General features: G+C 41.2%; 3 protein-coding genes across 5 annotated transcripts; all 3 read right to left on the reverse strand.

Annotated features, from left to right (window-relative positions):
* Nucleotides 1–13: 13 nt before the first annotated feature.
* Nucleotides 14–6595, reverse strand: LOC135500723 (solute carrier family 28 member 3-like). 2 transcript variants are annotated; one of them, XM_064792355.1, is made up of 12 exons: nt 6439–6595; nt 6116–6173; nt 5250–5635; nt 4865–5009; nt 4439–4627; nt 3885–4046; nt 3529–3654; nt 2497–2627; nt 2064–2271; nt 1401–1697; nt 743–929; nt 14–513 (listed from the first exon to the last, which is right to left on the reverse strand). In XM_064792355.1, exons 2-12 carry the CDS (start codon nt 6140–6142, stop codon nt 473–475), a joined length of 1899 nt encoding a protein of 632 aa, XP_064648425.1. In that variant the 5' UTR covers nt 6143–6173; nt 6439–6595; the 3' UTR covers nt 14–472. The 2 variants fall into 2 exon arrangements, with proteins under 2 accessions (XP_064648425.1, XP_064648424.1); XM_064792354.1 differs by having other exon boundaries at nt 6057–6173; nt 6439–6594.
* A 99-nt stretch (nt 6596–6694) lies between these two features.
* On the reverse strand, nt 6695–13414 carry LOC135500359 (neuronal acetylcholine receptor subunit alpha-3-like). Of its 2 annotated transcripts, none has more exons than XM_064791788.1 (6): nt 13103–13414; nt 12831–12964; nt 12306–12350; nt 11915–12030; nt 7861–8414; nt 6695–7564 (listed from the first exon to the last, which is right to left on the reverse strand). In XM_064791788.1, the coding sequence occupies exons 1-6, from the start codon at nt 13173–13175 to the stop codon at nt 7038–7040; spliced, it is 1449 nt and encodes a 482-aa protein (XP_064647858.1). In that variant the 5' UTR covers nt 13176–13414; the 3' UTR covers nt 6695–7037. The 2 variants fall into 2 exon arrangements, with proteins under 2 accessions (XP_064647858.1, XP_064647859.1); XM_064791789.1 differs by lacking the exon at nt 6695–7564 and adding an exon at nt 10322–10878 and having other exon boundaries at nt 8407–9843.
* Nucleotides 13415–17842: 4428 nt separating this feature from the next.
* On the reverse strand, nt 17843–18523 carry LOC135500785 (twist-related protein-like). The gene has a single exon (XM_064792436.1). It carries the CDS (start codon nt 18521–18523, stop codon nt 17843–17845), a length of 681 nt encoding a protein of 226 aa, XP_064648506.1.
* Between the last annotated feature and the right edge of the window lie 1405 nt (nt 18524–19928).

The following is a 19928-nucleotide window of genomic DNA, read 5'->3' on the forward strand; positions in this document are numbered from 1 at the left end:
ACAACTAAAAACGTTAATCAAAACTAATCAATTTAATCAATTTTAATCAATCAACTAATCAGAAGTCGCAGTATTGAGCCAACTACTAAAGTTTGTTAAAACTAACATTCAAAAAGTAGAAAATATGCATAGCTAAAAATTAAAGATGAATATGTAAATTATAGTATTTTACCTTACATGTACATGTATACCGCGGACGTACAAGTATGAGCTCTGGACCAATTTCTTACACTTACCAACGAAAAGCAAAAACATCTATTATCAAGACAGAGACATGCCGACTCACACTTTTCATATAATGTATCTCTAAGCTATATGTTTTTTCTCGGCACGTTTTCCTGTATTTATCTGGACTGTAGAAACAAACTTGCCCAATCTCACTTTTTAAGTATATTCCGATTTACTCCAAACAAATACTAAAATATATCCATTGTTTATCCATAATATTCATCCAGATGTATCCGGGAATGGCCTACGGAGTGATCCCCACGCTCGCCGGGCTGTAAAGTAAACCTGAAACGAATAGAATTTTAAAAGTAATCCCGAGTCTACAAAGTCGACCTTTTTGTAAATTGGTGGGGGAAAGTTGCTTTGCAACCTGTATGCAATAGTATGTCACTCAATGAATTAGATGAGTGAATCCTCTATCAACATGACCAGCCACAATGGTTACCGGCACTACCAACACTGCATTACATGCAATGAAGGAAAGCATCACTGTCTGACAAACTCATGTACTCACCTGCAATACAAGCCGTCATGAAACACGCCACGTTCCCCGCTATCATTGCCCGCATTGCAACCGACCATGATGCTATGTCGCTCTTTCTATTGGGCGCCATGGCGGTCAAAGCAGCAACCATGATCCCAACAGAACCAAAATTGGCAAATCCGCAAAGGGCGTACGTTGCTATCACCGTCGAGCGCTCCTGGAATTAAAATTGACATCGTGTTCAAGACACTACATAGGACATTTATTTAAAGTAATAGATAATAGTCAAAGACATAAGTTATTATTTTAGGCATTCTGAGCTATGATGAACTCATCCCACCTCATACAACTTGGTATGGTGTTGGCCGTGACTCCTCTATTTCAACTAGACTCAGACCGCTTGTACGGGTAACATGATGTACGCAATCTGATGAAATGCATAATTCTTAATAGTCATGTCTTGTCATGAAACGATTCGTGTTTGCTTCGATAAGACCAGAGAAATAATGAGATATTTGATTTTGATAATGAGATAATGAGATATTCGATAACACCACAAAAATAATGAGATATTCCATTTTGAAACCACATCGATGACTGGCATTGTTTTTGCACATAAATTGAGTACATGCCATTGGTCGAATTGGAAAAACGAATGAGGACGGAATGTGAATAGTTTTAATCTTACGTCCAGTACACCGCCTTTCAATACACGTGAGTTGTTGAGCAAATGTATGATATCATCGAAGTGATGTCTAACGGCAGCGTCATAGGCTGGAACTCCAGGCGTCAGGTGTGTTATGTTGTGAATCTGGGTGTAATTTAGATGAGCGTTTGAGTTTCGTATAAGCTGTCCCATGTAATCGTAGGCAACGAACTCATTCAAAAATGTCTTCAGACCGATTAGGTGCCCCATCTGTCGGCAGTGTTGAAGTGTCGTACCCATCATTAAGGCAAGAGGACAAAACAGGTAGGACGAAATAAGCTGAAAAGACAGAGTTGCGAATTAAGGCTAGTTTCCACTAATTCTTTCCCGCAGCGATTGCGGCCGCTGTAAAATACATTCGATCCCAACTTATAATTGGTGATGCATTGACCTTCTGGCGCGGTTGTAACAAACGTTGTAAGTTCAAATTTAGGCGTGGTTTAAAAGTAGAAATGTCTCCCTAGAAAAAGGGTCCGGTCATGTGTATTCTTACAGATTATGGCTTAAGATTCTATAATGGAGGCCATAACCACCATAAGCTTAGAAATTTAAACATCTCATAATAGAATCATTTGTTCCCGGACTGTCTATCCCAGGGCATTTTGAACCTCCACACTGGGAGTCTGATATACGATGTAAACTCACTTCGAGGCTTAGACAGGGGTATTCCTGCTCTTCATTGGGGTCGTCGTCGCAAACACCAAGTCCCACCCTTCGTCCCAGCCATTCTAAGGTTCCATTCAGAAAGTGAAGAACAGCAAGGAAGGCAATCAGGTTCACGGCAATGTTGGCCACCAATTTGATGGACTGGGAAGCTCCGGTCGACAAGGCGTCGATGATATTTCTCTCTTGACTAGAATTGGAAATTACGGGTGTTTAACAAAAGTTATGTAAAGAAAAATTCGAAATAGCTCTCTCAAATTTTGAGACAATCGAGTCAACCATCATGTGTATTCTCACAAGATCATGAACATTCCAAAGAAAACGGTAAACCACCAACTTTTCGCGGCCGACTTATTCTCGATGAAGTCGCGAATAAACTCCATAGAGGTTAACAATTGCAGTATTTGATAATGACCTTTTTTCCATGTGGACAACATCTTTAGCAGTTGTCCTCGATTTCTCGGTTTCGGGGTAGAAGAGTTTAGCCATGGCCAGGGCAGCTGGGGCCGACATGACAGAGGCGGAAAGGAGATGGTTCGCTGGAGCCTGCAGTTGAATGATGATATCAATGACTATAAAGAAGCAGCGAGTTGGTCACGCGGTCACAACCACGACTGTGTAAGGAGGTATCAACTCGCGACGTCTTGTTTTTTAGAGGACGAAAACAATGTTCGCGTTTACGTAATGCATTTGAATTGCTTACATCGCATCTATGGTTGCAAAGCAACCCATAAGTTGACTATAATTGTCTCACCACGCACAAAACCTATGTGATCTTACCACCTGTTGCGAATAAACAGTCAACTTGTGACTGCTACGAGTTTTTATTTCCAAATGTGAATGCCTTTTGATAAATTGGGTAAAAAGCATGGCGCATGACGCATCTATATCATAATACTATAAGGCGGCTCGATAAAGTGCCATTTGGGGGTAGTGTTTCGTCTCGAAATTTTGCACGTTTGCAGGTGATATGTTATCCTGATGCAACGTTATGTTTATTTTCGGAAATTTACTTCAGCGGAGCAGTAATGAGGGATTTTTAATCGGACACTGTCAATTCTCTTCACCACTCACAGAGGCCATGCCATTGCTGTTTAGTTATGCAGGGGATTAATCAATTACCTGCACTCCCTGTGGGGTGACTAACACTACCTGTTGAACAGCTGGCTGTTGGGGGATGATTGGAACAGCCTGTTCCTGTTGACCTGCTGAACCAAGGTTAATGTTATTTTCAATCCACGATTGCAGGTCACCTGATCTTCGAGATTTCGCGGGGAAAGAAATTGTAAACAAACGCATGTGTGCAGTTCTATTGCATTAGATTTTCATTGCAATTCAATCTATTCAAGGTAAAGCCCATTTGAGCCTGCCTGCGCCACGGGCACAATGCTAGTATATAGATAATTTCTGCACAGCAATGATGACCAGACCTTGGTGCTTAACCTACCCCAAAAAAGATAAAAGCGCCTAATACACTGCCGGCAATGGTAGCAAACCCGCCTGTCATCACAGCGTGTATCTCTGACCGGGTCATATTCTGAATGAGGGGACGAATCAATAAGGGTGCCTCGCTCTACAATAAACGAAAGATATGATAAATTGATAAGGACTGCACACATCATAACATCGCAATTAATAACACTGAGTGTTTTCATCAGCAGCGTTTAGAGATTCTCTGGTTGTGTTCCTTTGGCTGCCTGCATGACACAGGCTGCCTTCCTGGTTTCAACCTGCCTCCAGCCACGGTAACACAATGACTAGGAGAGGAGAGTAGGGTAAACTCAACATTGTCTAAGACCTTACCTGACCGATGAAAATGTTCCCAGCAGCGTTGAGAGATTCTCCTGCAGTTGTTCCCATAGTAATCTGCATGACCCAGGCCACCTTCCTAATCACCACCTGCATCCAACCAAGGTAGTACAACAATGATATTATCGTGCTGAAGAAGACAACCACCGGGAGAAGCTGGAAATTAGAAATACGTGTTAGTTTTGATTAAAAATGCAATTATTGGAGATTCTTGTGATTAAAGTCAGTGTATCCGATTTAAAATTCAACAATGTTTTTAATTTATAAATATGTGATATCAGTGCCTGATTGATTATTATCAGAACACCTTTACTTTGCCCCCGAAATATTGTCGCGAATGAAAGCTTTTGGCTTTGGCCCACGGCCTACAAGATACACGCCAAATAGCATAATGACTTGATGACTCTCGATGAGGGCCTATCTGCATAAATACTATCCATACATATCAGAATACCAAGTTGGCATAAGATCTCTTATCCGTTACTTTGATTTCTAAGAAGTAAGCTTAATGTCGTCACCAAGTTGTCAAACGATCCTGTATCACTTACCTTGAATGCAAAGAAGTGCAGTTCAATGTTTCCAAACACGAACTTCGACCCAAAATCTGTGTGCAAAAGGAATTCAGTGACCCTCTCTCCGAGCCATCTGAATGCCAGGAATCCCCATCTTGTCCTCAAGATAAGAAGGGCAAAGACAAACTGTAGCAGGAGACCCCATATCACCGGTCGCCATTTCACCTAACAAAGCGGAAACGTAATTGAAAATTGAGAGTAAAATGTAGTATTTTCCCGCTTGCTAATATTGAGATAGTACCACGGCATATTCAAATCCACGTCGCCATTATTAGATCTCGGTGACAGCTTTTAACGCAGTTGATTAAGGAATGCAACCCATGGAAGACTTGGATTGGAATTGTCCGGTTGATCACTATAATGGTAATAATTGAATGGCATGTGATACTGAATGAGGCATACCTTGGCAGGGTTGTGGGAGCAGATATAAAATAGCAAAATATAACCTGCAAGGCCGGCCAAACCAACGAGATTGTACGGCTCCTTCATCCCGACTTCGAACACGAGGAAGTAAATTATCAAGCCGATGACGATGGCAATGAAAATCCTGAAATAAAAGGATGAGTTCTTTCATCATCTTCTCTTACCTTCTTTTTCCATTTCGATAAACGGATTGTCTCGGCAAGTCATCAATATTGACCCCAATATAGCCTTGAACTTCCCGATCTGTTCTGTTTTCTCAGCATGGGTAGGCTAAGTCTTATTTGACAAAAATCAAAAGCTTCTTATTTCTCTTAATAATGAACCTTTGCGACATCGCAGACTTTTAGCATGCACAATACATTACCATTTTAGAGCCGTGGCAATCTTCTTTCCGCACTTATCACCAACGAAATAATTCTTCACAGGCTTAATGGTGTTGTCATATACAGTTTTTCCGAACTTCAGGTTCGCAAAAGCTATTATGGTGAAGAAGACAATCACACACGTCATACCAAGCAGCCGCAAGGACCCCTCGTCGCCGAAGCTGAACCACATGGCACCGATGAAGTAAGCCCCGTAGCAGTTTAGGAAGAATAGGTAAATGCCATTCCAGGTGTTGTAGTAGTACTCATGGTAGTACAGTCGCAAACCACTTTGGACTCGGCCAATGCCTCTTGCGCAACAGCCGACCTCTTCATCTTCAGTGTTCTCATCTTCCACTTCAATGGTCAATTCCACGTGGTCGATGAACTGTTGGCGAAAAAGTGAATAGTGTTAACAAGAATGTTCGCGTCGATTTGAAGTTGTACTTGAGTTTTTTTTAAACATCTTCATGATCTTTAGTTCAGTTCAATAAGAGCATTTTTGTGAATCTGTATGTATTATTAAGGACATTCAAGTGAGACGAATCGCTGGGTGTATATCATATTCTAAGTGCAGTTGGTCGCTTATGGTCAGGGCGTTTGTGTCTGTGTTTTCTTATTTGGCCACTAGGGTATTTATGCATGCAGGTCGCCCTGACTACAATTTTGAAGAAGTTAAATCGTTATGATTTACCTTATCGCATAATTGTCACTGCCACCTTCATGCACTTTCTCGATAAGAGCTCATATTAATCAAGCTAGCACAGACATGTCGATAAGTTTGATTATATATATCACTTATAAATTACCTCTGGCATTTCATCGCCAGCGCCGCTGTCCGTGCCGGGGGCTTGGCCATTATTCTCACCTTCGAAAGCGGCATTAACATACTCATTGGATGACTTGGATGCCATGACGACTCAATCCTTCAGAGAAAAAAACTAAATCAGCTCCCAAAAGATGGACATGTTCAATTGGTTGAAGAATTTTTAAGCGGCTTGACTTGGAAATTTTTTTCGAGATGATCATCCCTTAAGGTGGCTTACCCTTCCTCAAGGGCGACCAACGACTAATATTAACACCAAACCTATCGACTAAGACACATTATAATATGACGAATATTTAGATTTCACGATAATCCACGCACATGATCAAGAATACATCTGCAATCAAAATGAAAAGTTTACTTGCCTTTGCCTCTATAGGTTACTGGTTGGCAGAATGATATCTGAACAGGAACTGGCCCCACCTCAAATTATGGTCAACGATTCACAACATATATACTTACTATAGTGTATAAAATGTGTCCATATATATCACTTTTGTTGCAAGTATGACAATAAATCGTTATTGTCAGGTTTGAATACTTGTATATAATAGCCGTGGTAGTCATGCAGGGACACGTTACACGGACTTGCTTAGAAAGCATATAAATAACTTGACCAACACAAAGAAACGTTTGATATCATATTCATTATTCTTTATTATATATGCTAGGATGTAGGACAGGCGGCTGGATAGATAGCACACGTAACAAAGGTGCAATGTTAGCAAATTTCATACTTTTTCGCGAAATAGTCTCATCACTGGATTGGTAAGAATTTGTGACAAACGTCATCAAAATCGTACAAAAATCCAATAGATTGGAGTCACATTCATGAGAGGCGATTAGCGTTGGGCTATTGTAAAGAAAGTGAGGCAAAAGGCATTTGATAACGATCTTCATCGGTGGTAACGGGAAAAGCTCAAAACTCAACATTCAAATTCATCGGAATTGAATTCCATCCGCTCTACAACATGACATTGAGGTCACCCTCAGGCATGTATTCCCCTCTTCCAAAGAGCAAGGAGAAACATATAACTGTAATCAAGGCGAGTAAGGTTGCCGACAACATCAACAGCAGTCTGTCTGTGACAGATACCAGCACATTCCTCTCAAGCCTAATTTGATCAAGCTTTCTTTGCTTCTCATCAACTTCATATGCGAAGTCCAACAATGAAGCAACTCTTTCCAAGGTGGATTCCAAAATGGGTTCAGCCCAATTTGGATTTGCCGAAACGTCTCGTTCAGCAACATCCGTTTCTGGTTCCTGCTCATAAATTTCTACTTCCGTCTCGGCTGCGCTGTGTTCCTCGCCGTGATAAGTGTCCATCTCTCTCACCAGGTGTTCCTTACAGAGAAGCCTCGCGAGACGAGAGAACACGAATGACCTGATGCGAGACGGCAGGGGGAGGTCACGACCAATGATGTTCAAGGAAAACACGGCCATGATCACTGACGCACAGGACAAGATCATCTGGAGGAGTAGATAGAGACCTGGAAGTGAATTTTAAATCGTAAGCCAATCCCAGGTCGAATCCAGATAAGATTTTTAGTTATGATCGAATTCTGTTTCTTATAAAACTTTTGTAAGATTCTAAGTAAAGGTCTAAACTAATATCAATGCACTTCGCCAACCATTCCGCATGTGTATAAGAATTGTACATGCAGCTCACCGAAAACTGATATTCCTGCTGATCTCGGCAAGCTCTCTGCAACTAGTAGCTATAGGATTCTAAGAAAAGATGTTAACTAATATTAAAATTGTGAGTTGGAATTGTAGATAAGCTTACCGAAAATAGATATTCCTGCTGATCTCGGTAAGCTGTCTGCAACTATTAGCTGAAACACGGAGAAGGTGAGTAAGATGGTCATGCTGAGTGAGACCTTCTCCGGGGCGGCTGCGGGCAGGCAGTACACCATCAACACCAGCAACGACATGATCCAACACGGAGCTATCGTATTTATCATATAAAAGAGGTACTTTCTGTCAAGCACCACAGTCACCCGAAAGTCGGATTTCTGCAGGTTTCTCCCATTGTACATGACACGGTTTGTCAGTCCAGCTCTTGATCCATTCCATATGAACGCCCACTCGCCAGTGTCTGGAGGGGAGTCGGTGAGAATATACGGCGTGGCAGGCTGGAGTACGAGGTTTCCCTTCCCTCTCGTTTGGCTGATGAACCTAGTTTCGCACACCTGCCGATCGAAGGGAAAGTACGTGATATCCATCAGGCAGATAGTCTTGAAGACTGTGCCGAACGTCCACACCACTTTACCGCGTGATTTGATGAGCATCTTATAGTGGCCTTTTGTGGAGTAATCGAAATCCTCTCCCATGTCAACGCTGAATGAAGAGAATAATCAAGCATGTTAAGGAACGCCTCAAAAAGACAGCCAACGAAGTATTTTTTTACTTTAATCCGTTCATGATACCTGTCAAGGTGCTGTCAAGAAGTGTCTTCTGAACTTTTTTATTGTAAACCGTCTAGATGACTAAAGCATACACAAGAGTGTGGTGACTGTTTTGGTTTTTGGTTTGCTTTTGCGAAATATTGCCATCTCCCCTAAATTGCTTCCTGGGTGACCATCATAATCAGAAATCAGCAAGGTTTGAATGCCAAATCTGTTACCCCGTCTGAAAAATTTAGATGCATGAGTTGCAATGTTATTTGAAACTTTTCGTCCGCTGCTCATATTCTGTAGACGACGACGACAGACAGACACAGTTTTCAAAACTTGGCAAGGTGGTAGACGAGGAAACCAAAGGGTGCAAACGATCCCCTTTCTCTCCCTGAATGATCATTGTATATGACCGTGAAAGTCTGCAGGACTGAAAGACATCTAACATTGACCGCGAAAACTCCCTAATATTTAGGAAACTCCCATCGTCGGACAAAACAACCCTGAGACCGTGGCTACATCTATGCACTTGTCCAACCATTCCGCATAGAGGATTAAATTGGTCAACCATTTTGGGGTTCGGGGCATCTCATCTTGTGTTCTTGTGCTGTGTAAGGTCTTTCAACGTTAAATCACACAGGACTTGAAGTCAACATGTTGAATTTCCAACTGAATTTGGGATTCCGAGTTCTGTGTGCAGCGTCAAGAAGTAGATGACATTCTTATTTCTGCTTGAAATACAATTTTAAGGTGATAACACTCTAAAACAAGAATGGCATGAGTCTCTTGTGTCCTCCTATTGAAAAGGCATGGTATATTGCCATCTACTGAAGAGATGTTGGGAACATACACAAAAAACCGTTACACTACCGTCTTGTCACCGTGAACGAGGACAGACAAGAACATGGTTGTGGAAACGAACATTACAACGCATGACGTCACCAGAAGCAAACGGTCGATGATTCTTGCGGCCAATTTCCATTCATTTTGCACGTCGGCTTCCGTCAGCCGGTCATCCATGGTCTGCGCATACACTTTCAAGTAAGAGGCGATCCGTTTGACATGCTTGTACGTCGCGGTATCGGGAGTCTTAATCGCAAAGGCTTCTTCGGAGCGTCCTTCTAGTTTGATACCATTGACGTGATCTGTTTTAGAATTCTGGTTTTGGAGTTGATCTGTGGTTTGCTCGGTGACCTTGGCAACGCCATAATCCCAGACCGCCTGAGTTAGACCTACCGCCCGTGCTACATGTGTGAAGAGGAAGCTACGCATGGGTGCTGGTATGCGTTTGTCCTTGGTTGTGATATTAAGAACGATGACCGACATGGCCACTGAAATTGCAGACAGCACCATCTGCCAAAGGAGGTACACGCCTGAAATAGAAAATGCAAAGGATCATTGGCAACCTCGGCCCGGCTTACGAGCACAGTCACTGAGCTGGCGTTACCTTAGCCATGCGCCATCTCTATTAGTTACTTAAGCCTTTTCGACTTTCGTAAAGTTTAAGGTTAAAGTTATTTTAAACAATTGGTCCAAAAGGCAAAAATCAAAGGTCACTTTGAAATTTTCAGGCAGAATAACTGAGTTTTTTTTCAAAATTATGTATAAGCAGTTTGGTGAAAAAGGATACTGGTCTAATTTAAGATATTGCTCTAACTATTCTGTAGAAATAATAATACTGTTCATTTATCAGCCAATGCTTGAACTCATTTAACTCGTTAATCAAAAAGGTGTATACCCACAAACGCGAATTAGACATCGTTTACGCCCGCGTTTCCCACGAACAAAGGTCTCATTCGTGAAACGCTCTCTAAATCGCCTAAGTTGTATAGGCCTTTACTCCATAATTACCCAGTATGGACGGTTCATCGGAGGAGCTTGGTAACGTGTCTGCCACCATAAGCTGGAAGACGGAGAAAGTGAGGAGGACGGTCACTCCCAGGTTGATCTTCTCCCCGCAGTCAGGGGGTAGGCAGTAGACCAACAGAATGAGCACGGAGACAGTCGTGGTCGGGAGGATGATGTTGATGATATAGTACAAAGGCTTCCTTCGCAATACCATCACCGCATTGAAGTTGTTCTTCTCTTCTGTCAGTCCATTAAAAAGCCGCCGATAGGTGACGCTGGAATAAGTTCTGTTGCTGACCATTATCCATTCCCCGTTATCGGCTGGATAGTCACTCATGACGTACGGCGTCGGAACTCTAAATTCCAAAAGTTCCCTTTGCATTGTCGGACATAGAAATGTAGATGTACAGGTCTGTGTATCGAAAGGGAAGTATTTTATATTCATGTGACAAACGGTGCGGAAAGAGTGTCCAATTAACCATACAACGTAGCCGGAACTGATCACTTTTGTCGTGAACGTACGTAGCTTGGAAAGGTCATACGTGTCGTCGATGTCAACACTACAATCACAAAAAAGCATCCACATATGAAGCCATTACATGTACAATGCACACTGATGACATCATGATTTGGAGTGTAGAGATCCTGCCCTCCTTATTTCCCATGGTCTGTGACAGTATCATTCGGGTTTAGGCTTTGAGGCAATTTCACATTCGAAGTGACACAACGTCATATATATCTGATGAGTGGCCAAGATGCAGCATCTATCTCGAGGTAGAAGCACAGTTTAGAAATATTTAGTGATTTGCCGGATCGTTACCCCTACTGTGTAATGAATAAACCGCTATATTAAATCTAAGGCGTGTTACAACTGACTATGTCCCCTCGCTCGAGTCAGTGACCCAACCGAATAGGTGACAGAAACTTAACCTTTCTGGCGACCTGACCGAATAAATGACTGTATGGCAAACGATTAAGTGACCAAATCGAATAAGTGGCCCAAAATCAACCGATATACAAGAATATATTAAGGTCGTTGATCACGCAGTTTGAGATTGAATGATGCGCAGTGCTACTTAATATAAACACCAGTATCTGCTCTCCCTCTGCTGAGTGCATTCACACAGTGTCCCATGTGAACAAAATGAATTCCGATCCTTCAGAGAGAGAGAGTTGGACGGGTCAGAATTGGTCAATTCACCTGTGATTGCATTTAATCTCCACATCAAATATCAATAATTGCAAACGTGACTCTAATGACTGCTTTGGGATGATGCTTTTGCAACATTGCAAACACCAACCAAACGCCATTGACAGAACATGATTATATTGCCTCAACCGACGAATGTGACTGAGTGGACACACGATCATGGTCGACCCAGGTGAATCAATGTGCTGGTTTCAAAGGTGTCATCAATTCGTAACGGCACTTGTGTGGCCGACTCTCACGGCATCCGAAATAGCCTGCAGGAACTAATGTACGGTCGTTTTTCTCAAACATATATACTGAGAGCTTTTGAAATGTGATCGTATTTGAAATAAGAGTTACCGACCTTTTTAATATTGTCATGTGCTTTGCTAACACCCAATACGTACCCATTGTAAAGGCTTATGTCTGGCAACCACATTGGGAGTGCCTTGGTAGAAATCACAGTATCATCGTAACCGCCGAATTCCGAGGCGTTCCATTTTAACTTGGGATCCAACCACACCTTGAAAATAGGATCTATTGAAGTACTTTTGTTCATTACGATAGAATGAGCAAAAACGCCACAAATTGTGAGGCTGACGGAAAATGCAGACAAACAGTCAAATTCAATGCTTTACTCGTGCGTTTTGGCCTTGTCATCCCTTTAATGATTATTCCATTACTGGAGATGGCTGTTCGGAGTTATAAATGTGATAAACCGAATACATGTCAAGTTTCATCCCTCTCCATGTATATAATGCCAATTTCTGATTGTTTTTAGCAGCAAACTTTACTCACCAAGTTTAGTGTGGCTGCATATTCATATTCTTGTTCCTTTTCTCTCTGGAATTAAGAAACGGTTCAACTGGAATTTACATGAAACCATGGGCCACTTGCAAGTATATATATCCAGACTACGCGGTCTGATTTCAGAGTTTTCTATTGGGCTGGTTGCCGACCTTGGATAAGGAGCCAGTCTTCCCCAGTTTGCCTCAGCCTAAACACCAATTTTAGGTCTATCGATTCCAATGAAAGCTATCTCGTTGGGGTCGATGTTATCAGGATTACCCCTGGTAATCCTTTTATTAGACAGTAGAACAACAGAAATTTAGGCCTAGGTGAGCGAGCGGGAATTGTTTAAAGACAAAAAAAACGTGTATTGTGCTAGGTGTGAATTAACAGTGACGTAAGGTGCAAAAGAACGTAATGTTATTGAGGTATACACAGTTCAAGGTGAATGAGCAAAAAACCCACAAATTGTGGGGCTGACGGAAATAGCAAAAGCTTATAAATTCGAAGCCAAAACCAACAAAGTCAACTTACTAGGCCTATTAATTTGATGAAGTAGACTGTAGCGTTGATAACTATTGGCCGAGACCGGTTGCTGACGGGCCTCACTGCTTGACCATAATTTTCTATGAGATATTTCTGTAGGCGTTCCTCATCCGATACTGCGGCTGAAAGGAGAGAATTGTATTGAAGAAACCATGGAGATTTTGTTTTGACCATTAAAGTATTCGTAAGCTCACATCCTCGACGATTCTTACAAAATTGCGAGCATAGCTAATCATGAAGAGTGATTGTGTAATACTTACCAAATGTACTACGTGCGGCAATTAGAAACACAAGGCTGATGAGAATGATCCGGAAGACACAAGAGACATCCATTGTAATCCAGAGTTCAATCTCATCAATCAAGACTGTATTGCTTCTGTTAACTGAAACGCCATTTGGGAACAAGTTTGAAATTCATTGTGTAAACCAAAGTGTATACCCAGTGTTTAATCAGCTGAGCAAACTAGAAGTTATGGAAGTTCCATTTGAAATATCAACTACGTCAACTTATTTTCGCAGACTAAGAGTTGTGAGTTTCGGAAAGAACACTCGAAATGTACTTGTCAATGATTGTAGCGAGAGCGTCAAAAATCTGCCAGATGAAACCGAGGTACCTAGTTATAAATGCGCCCGCCGATGTCAGTGAAGTACTGGGTGTTGAAAAACGTGGCCGTATATTGATAGAACTATACATTTTAGTCAATTATAATGTTACATGTCGTCCAAAAATCATGTCAACCATCATCTATTATACATCGTGTAGGATATGTAGAGGGCTAAAGGACATTATATTAGGTCTCTATTATACATCAATCAGACATCTGTAGCTGAAGATTGTGTTTTTAAGGATGGAAACGTTGATACATGTACTTGCATCACTTGACTAGTAGACCCAGTGGGCCGTATAATGCAACAGAAACTAATTATCGTGTTTTTACTAAGCCATTCTCAAGTGATCATTTTTCGTTGCCAGTCAGATCTAAAATTTATCCCTTTTTTACTTATGGCGATGTTTTCATTTTACTCCCAATATATGGCTACATACAAGTTGATGGCATCGCCAGGCGCATTCATTGGCAATGTTTGCTTGGCGACAACGGTGGTAATTCCCTGTTAATATTTAATCAAATAGATATGAATCATCCGGCTCAGTGATGTTCGCACAGTGTACTCTAAACTCACCGATCTGACACCGTTTCGAAATATAATGCCTTTTGTCGTTCGATGCCATTCAACATTGTTCAATCAGGATAGCCAACAGGGGGCGACACCAAGTTGTCTAACATTTCTGATGATCATGACATCATGTTCTGCCCTTGGTGTTTTTGGTGTCGTCGATTTCACAGCAAGGGTTCAAAATGACAGGCACATTGGCCCTGAGCTAATCAGGTATGAAGGGGCCTTGGCCTGTTCAATGCATTTTGTACTGGGGCAGGCTGGGGACAGTCATGCCTCAAGTTAGTGAAGCCTCCTGGAGAGCCCGATGCCAAGGGGCATGCAGAGGAAAATGCGCCAACATAGAGGTGAATAGTTATCTATATGTTCTTGTAATTCTTCTACATGCTTTCATCGAAACAATTTGTTTTATATGTAAGTCAATACTGCCTTGATATAGCTCGACTGTGGAAACGGTCCAGTCTTGCCCCCTTACATTTATTTGTCCTTGCAAATTTAGGCCTATGTAAGCTGTTCCGTGCGGGTTAATATTACCAAGGCCCAGATAACCCTTTGATCGGACAATAGAACAATGGGAATTTACGCTTAGGTGCGAGCGGGCTTTGTTTAAAGACAATAGACCGTGCATTTATTAGGCTTGGCCTAATCCTTTTAACTGCGAGGGACAAGGGCAAAAGGTCTTTCATTGGTCAATCCCATATTCTGCGCCATACAATGAGTATGATACGATGTAATTATTAATTTAATGTTGTGTTGTATACGTAATGTCTCCATTGTCAACCTATCACTATTGTAGTAATCCGTAGTATTCAGTAAATGCACTGGCGCATTCTCCTCGCTGTTGAACCGTGGCTGATCAAGTTATGGCTTGGAGTGTGGTTTGTAAACAGCTCTGTGTTATGTGAATGTTGGATTAGTTCAGTTGTACACGTTGTCTACTCAAACATTTGTGTGCTGTTTGTTCTCAACAATACAACTGGCGTTTGTCAAAATGGCAAACATCCTTCATAGCTGACGACATTTCTCCTTTTTACAATTTCAGCTTGATGTACAGCGCTGTCAGAAGAAAAAGGCTGAATACTGTCCATAAAACGGGGTGCTTTTGAAGTTGGAAGGAAAGGCTCGACATCGAATATCGAACGAACCACTGTTATGTGAATAGATGCCTCTACAAACCAACATTGTAATTTTACCTGATTTTTTAACAAGTGTACAAATAAAAAGCCACTTTTAAACCAGCGATTTTTTATTGTATATCCTGATTATGGCTAATACATTCATTTTTGTGTCACAGTTACCCACCATGTCACACTTTTGTCAAAATAAAATAGGAATCAATGTTCGGTTACTGATTTGTAAGAGTCCTTTTTTTCTGTGCCACGTGCCATATGAATATCTCGTTGACTTTAATTCATATGCAGCCCAATTGTTTTAGCAACATTTTGTTACATCAGGAAGTGTTATCGGTTGCTGCATTCCAGTCTCACTGATGCAGTGTTCATCATTGGTGACGCCTCCATGTTTGGCACAAGTCACATATGGGTTAAGTCATCGTTCCAATTTCCATTCGAGAATGGTTTTACTGTCCATCACGATGAAATACGTACATGTATACGCAGAGGCAGAGATCCAGCACCATATCTTCATGTCATTGTAGTTCACAAATCTGGAAAGAGAAAGTATAATGTTTCTTAACGTTTTTTAAAACTACCGACACACTACGTTTTCTCGGCCTCAGCAACACGCTGGGTTTTTTTCGTGCTGCTTTCTCCTCTAATCATTAACAAGCGCTTCAATTTCAACCATCATGATTCAAGATGGCGCTTATATCAAAGTACGCGCGCCTACGGATCAATCGTGTTATTGCAGGTGTAACAGTAGATATGATACCTCAGTATTTTTTCACCACAACAATATGATCTCATCTTAACCAGAACAATGGGAGAATTAGCAAAGAAAAGGCTGAAAAACATATCTTTTTTCAGAGAGCATGGATATCCAACCTCTTTGCACCTGCGTTTACCTGCCAAAATATTTATATTACTGAAAGTAGATCCGACCACTTATGCAGACTAAGCAGACCGAGTAAGCAGACTGATATCAATAACCCTGAATCACACTGAAATTTTATATTATCGTACCACTAGGTTTAAAAGGGAAACAGTTCGGTTATAAGATGATAATAAAGTGAAGATATCATATCGCCAAAGTTTTTTTCTTCTTTCTGCAGGCTTTTCTAGAACAAGTTTGCATGCTTCTTAAAAGGATCGAACCTTGAGCACACGCCCTTTATTTTCACTTAGAGTAACCAGGATGGAATCCGAAATGTTATGTAATATCACCCAGCTTGATCCCAAACAAAACAACACGTGGTGTACTTACAACTGCTAAATACTGTTTTATCCCGCCTAGTTACGATTTTGACCAACTTCATCTTCTTCAAAAAGATCAGTTGCTTACAAACTCATCGAACAGTCGACGCATCACAACAACTGCGTGAACCTGGGGGGAAATCGTAAGTTGTGGAATTTCTGTTCGGGCGACCGGCCAATTAAATATGAATAACGCGGGCAGCGGGTGCACAGCCAACAAGTAATAACAAGCAACAAACGCCGAGACAGGTGGGAAAATCTGTTTGCAATCATCTAAAAAATTTAGATGCATGAAAAACAACCGTTTCTCATGAGTCAAATTCTCGTTCGAGAAAGAAACAGTCGCCATACTGTGTAACCATATGTTTAACAATTTGCATCTGATTATAGGTTTTAAGTCAAAACGTCCTCAAGCCAACATGTCCCAGGTTAAGAGATAGTCAAAAAGTTCTCGCTTCTAAATGAGAAACATATATTGCTAAGGTTCTACCAAGAGTTTTGCTTTAAGCGATATCGCTGTTTTAATTTAAAGAAAGAACTAATAAAGTAATCTTTGGTTCAATAGAAAATCATAGACGATTTTAGCGCAAAACAATAGAATGTTTCAATGGTTCATTCATAGTATGATGAAAAAGAGGCATCATCCACCTAACAACCTGAGAAATATTAGCCATGGTTCAAAAAGAAACGGCACGGGAACAGTTGGTCGAACAGACAACAAGACAAATCAAATTTTCCCTGGTTATTCATTCATTAGCAGACCATCTCAATAAAGGAAACGAGTTATTTTCAGGTAAAAACTTCAGCAGTGAATATGCTTTGGTACGGTGGCCTTTGACCCGCCAATATCCGTTCATTGGCTGGTAACAGCTGCGTGAGACACTTTAACCTAGATGTCTGAGTTCGAACTATGTTCCTGCAGCGCTCACGGCGTACTTTACGTAGCAGAATCTTTCAATCGTCGCTGATTGCATTAGAAATGAATACAGACTAACCCTTTTTTCGTTATTGATGGTTAACAATGCAAACAGTTCAATGAAACTGGATGATTTTTTATTAGAGGAGTACATATTTTGATCATCGCTTTAGCAGTTTTTATGGTCCTCAATGGTCCTACCATTGCACTAGAGACCAGCAACCAGGTGAATTTACCAGTTATAGTACAATCATTAATTGACAGAATCAAACTCTATCATAATATTGCCCACCGAGCAGCCGCGCCATAACTCCAATTAGGTTAAATACATCTACTTGTTCAAATAAAAATATTTTCATATCAATCCTAGGTTTGTTAATTAGGTTAGTATTTGGAAGCGCATTGTTCAATTGTGTGTGCATAGTAATTTGATCTTTGAGCCCAGAAGAAAATTCTTATTCTGAGCTTTGTTAGCAAAATACGACTCTGCCCAAAACACCTACCTCGTAGTTTTCGAATTATTTCCAGCATCTTCATCATTGCGACCAGGCTCCTTCCATTCTCCAAACAGAGAACGCGTAACTCAGTCTCTCATTCGCAACGAAACTACAACTGTTGCCATGGCTACCACCAAACTTCAAATCCCGCTCATCATTACGTAACACCTGATACAAAAAGTCGATATACTTCGTCGCTAGTTTCAAAGTCTGAATCTTGCTGAGTTTATCCGAAGGTAATGTTGGAATAATCTTCCTTAGTTGAGAAAAAGCGTCGTTTAATGACTGCGTTCGTTGTCTTTCCCGGACATTTGCTAAAACCCTTTGGTTTTGTATTTCCTCGAAGTTCTGCGTTGACGGATTCTTTCCTGGGCTAACAGTCTTTCGAATTTTCTTCGTAGCTGAAACCTGGGATTCACATGGTCGTTTCCTGCTCCCTGTTAGATTGAGACCAGCACTGATGTCATGAAAGTCGTCAGAAGATACACTGTCCGACGGGCTGTGCAAATCTCTCCTCATTGTATGAGAAATCGGCGTGGGTCCGGAGTGGGTTAAATCCCGCAGATTTATCACGCTGCGTTTCGAAGCTACGAGAAATGTGTCACAGTTTTCGTTTTCATCTTTGACCCGAATATCCAACTCGGAATAATCCGAACGCCGCATTTCTAAGGGGAATCCACGTAGTCCGTGTGCTTCTAGGCTCATCTGTTCAGGAATCATGGCTATTCTCTCCTACTTTTAGTACTAAATCCCCACAATATCCCATAGAATTCGAAATTTCACTTTTTGCTTGCAAACTTTCGAATGACACTAAAAAGACTTTGCAATTGTCCGCGTGATTTGATAAAATAGTTTTTTCGTTTTGCTGCAATTTCACTTTGTCTCTATACGACAAATAACGGTCGCAAAAATCGGCCACAAACACTTACAAAACGGCAAAAAGAAGTCACAGAGTCAACAAACATTCCAACTTATCTTTCACTATATCCAACATCAGACATATTTCACCTCTTCGAAAATTGCAAAAAACAGGCTGCTAGCAGTGTCCGGTGCAAAGTTCTCTCAACTTATGCGATCTTCCTTCTTTTCAGGTGAATGTCTACCAGTGTGTGTTTCTTTAATAAATATTGAAACCGATTATGAGGAGCGTTGTATTGGCGCCTTCCACAGCCTCAAGTATGAATGGGTCATTGTCTATGACATAAGTACCAGGTGGCTGATCGAGTGAAAAAGGCCTTGGATGTGCTATGGGCCACTCGAGCCTGAACGTAATTGAGATCGCGGCTCTAATTGGCTGAGCCCGGAGATTACAACACAAGGTTCCAGTATATTTGTATAGATGCTGGTTACTTTAAGATATACACGTAACCCTTGGTTAAAGGGATCTTTTGGTAAAAAAACGCACCTTACGCAATACGATCCCGAGATTCAGTTGTTGTTTTTTTACTCGTGCGTCATATAATGAAATATCGACAGCGAAGTATATGTATCTACCATACAAATGTTAGCGAAAACGAGTCGCTTATAAGCGAGGTATCGCTGAAAACTTTTGGCCCCCGGGTGGCCAAGTCGAGAATCAGATCGAACCGAAAGTATTGTAAACTACTGGTGTGCGAAGATGTAGAACATGCTTGGCATCATTCTATTATGAAAAGCACTTCTTTCAGTTCCGTTCGTCCATCAATTTCCCCATCCACAAATGACACCTTGAAGTCTATTGCGACCCGTAGCTGGTACTAGTGTATTAATTTCAATCCTCATGCATTGTTTTAGCGCAAGTCTTAAACACAACAGTTGTGAAAATTCCGTAATTAAAGCTACCAACTCGGCCAACTCATACTTATGGAACAAAACTTTCTCTTGGGGAGGTTATTATCTGTCGCAGGATCCACAACAACGGATCTTTATGTGCTCACCCGTATTACCCTAATCCGTTTAAGTGCAAGATCATCCCATAGATACAATGTAATCTTAAGTTCCATTTAGCTGCCGGTACCGACAAGGGGTCATTGTTCAATTACCCGCTGTGAACACAGGCTTAATTAGCCGGAATGCCGCAAGTGCTCTTTCGCCGGAGAAGAAAAAGGGAATACATAAAAACAAAGTCGAATCGGTTGATTCATAT

The sequence above is a fragment of the Lineus longissimus genome, chromosome 16, assembly GCF_910592395.1.
Source record: "Lineus longissimus chromosome 16, tnLinLong1.2, whole genome shotgun sequence".
Lineage (NCBI taxonomy): Eukaryota > Metazoa > Nemertea > Pilidiophora > Heteronemertea > Lineidae > Lineus > Lineus longissimus.

Coding starts and splice junctions, on each gene's coding strand:
- LOC135500723 (XM_064792354.1), bottom strand. CDS start 6,161: ATGGCATCCAAGTCATCCAATGAGTATGTTAATGCCGCTTTCGAAGGT. Junction 5,636..6,056: donor CTGGCGATGAAATGCCAGAG/GTAATTTATAAG, acceptor TTTCGCCAACAG/TTCATCGACCACGTGGAATT. Junction 4,047..4,438: donor TGCACTTCTTTGCATTCAAG/GTAAGTGATACA, acceptor TCTAATTTCCAG/CTTCTCCCGGTGGTTGTCTT.
- LOC135500785 (XM_064792436.1), bottom strand. CDS start 18,523: ATGATTCCTGAACAGATGAGCCTAGAAGCACACGGACTACGTGGATTC.
- LOC135500359 (XM_064791788.1), bottom strand. CDS start 13,175: ATGGATGTCTCTTGTGTCTTCCGGATCATTCTCATCAGCCTTGTGTTT. Junction 8,415..11,914: donor GACATAAGCCTTTACAATGG/GTACGTATTGGG, acceptor CTCTTCATTCAG/CGTTGACATGGGAGAGGATT. Junction 7,565..7,860: donor AGCAGGAATATCTATTTTCG/GTAAGCTTATCT, acceptor ATTCACTTCCAG/GTCTCTATCTACTCCTCCAG.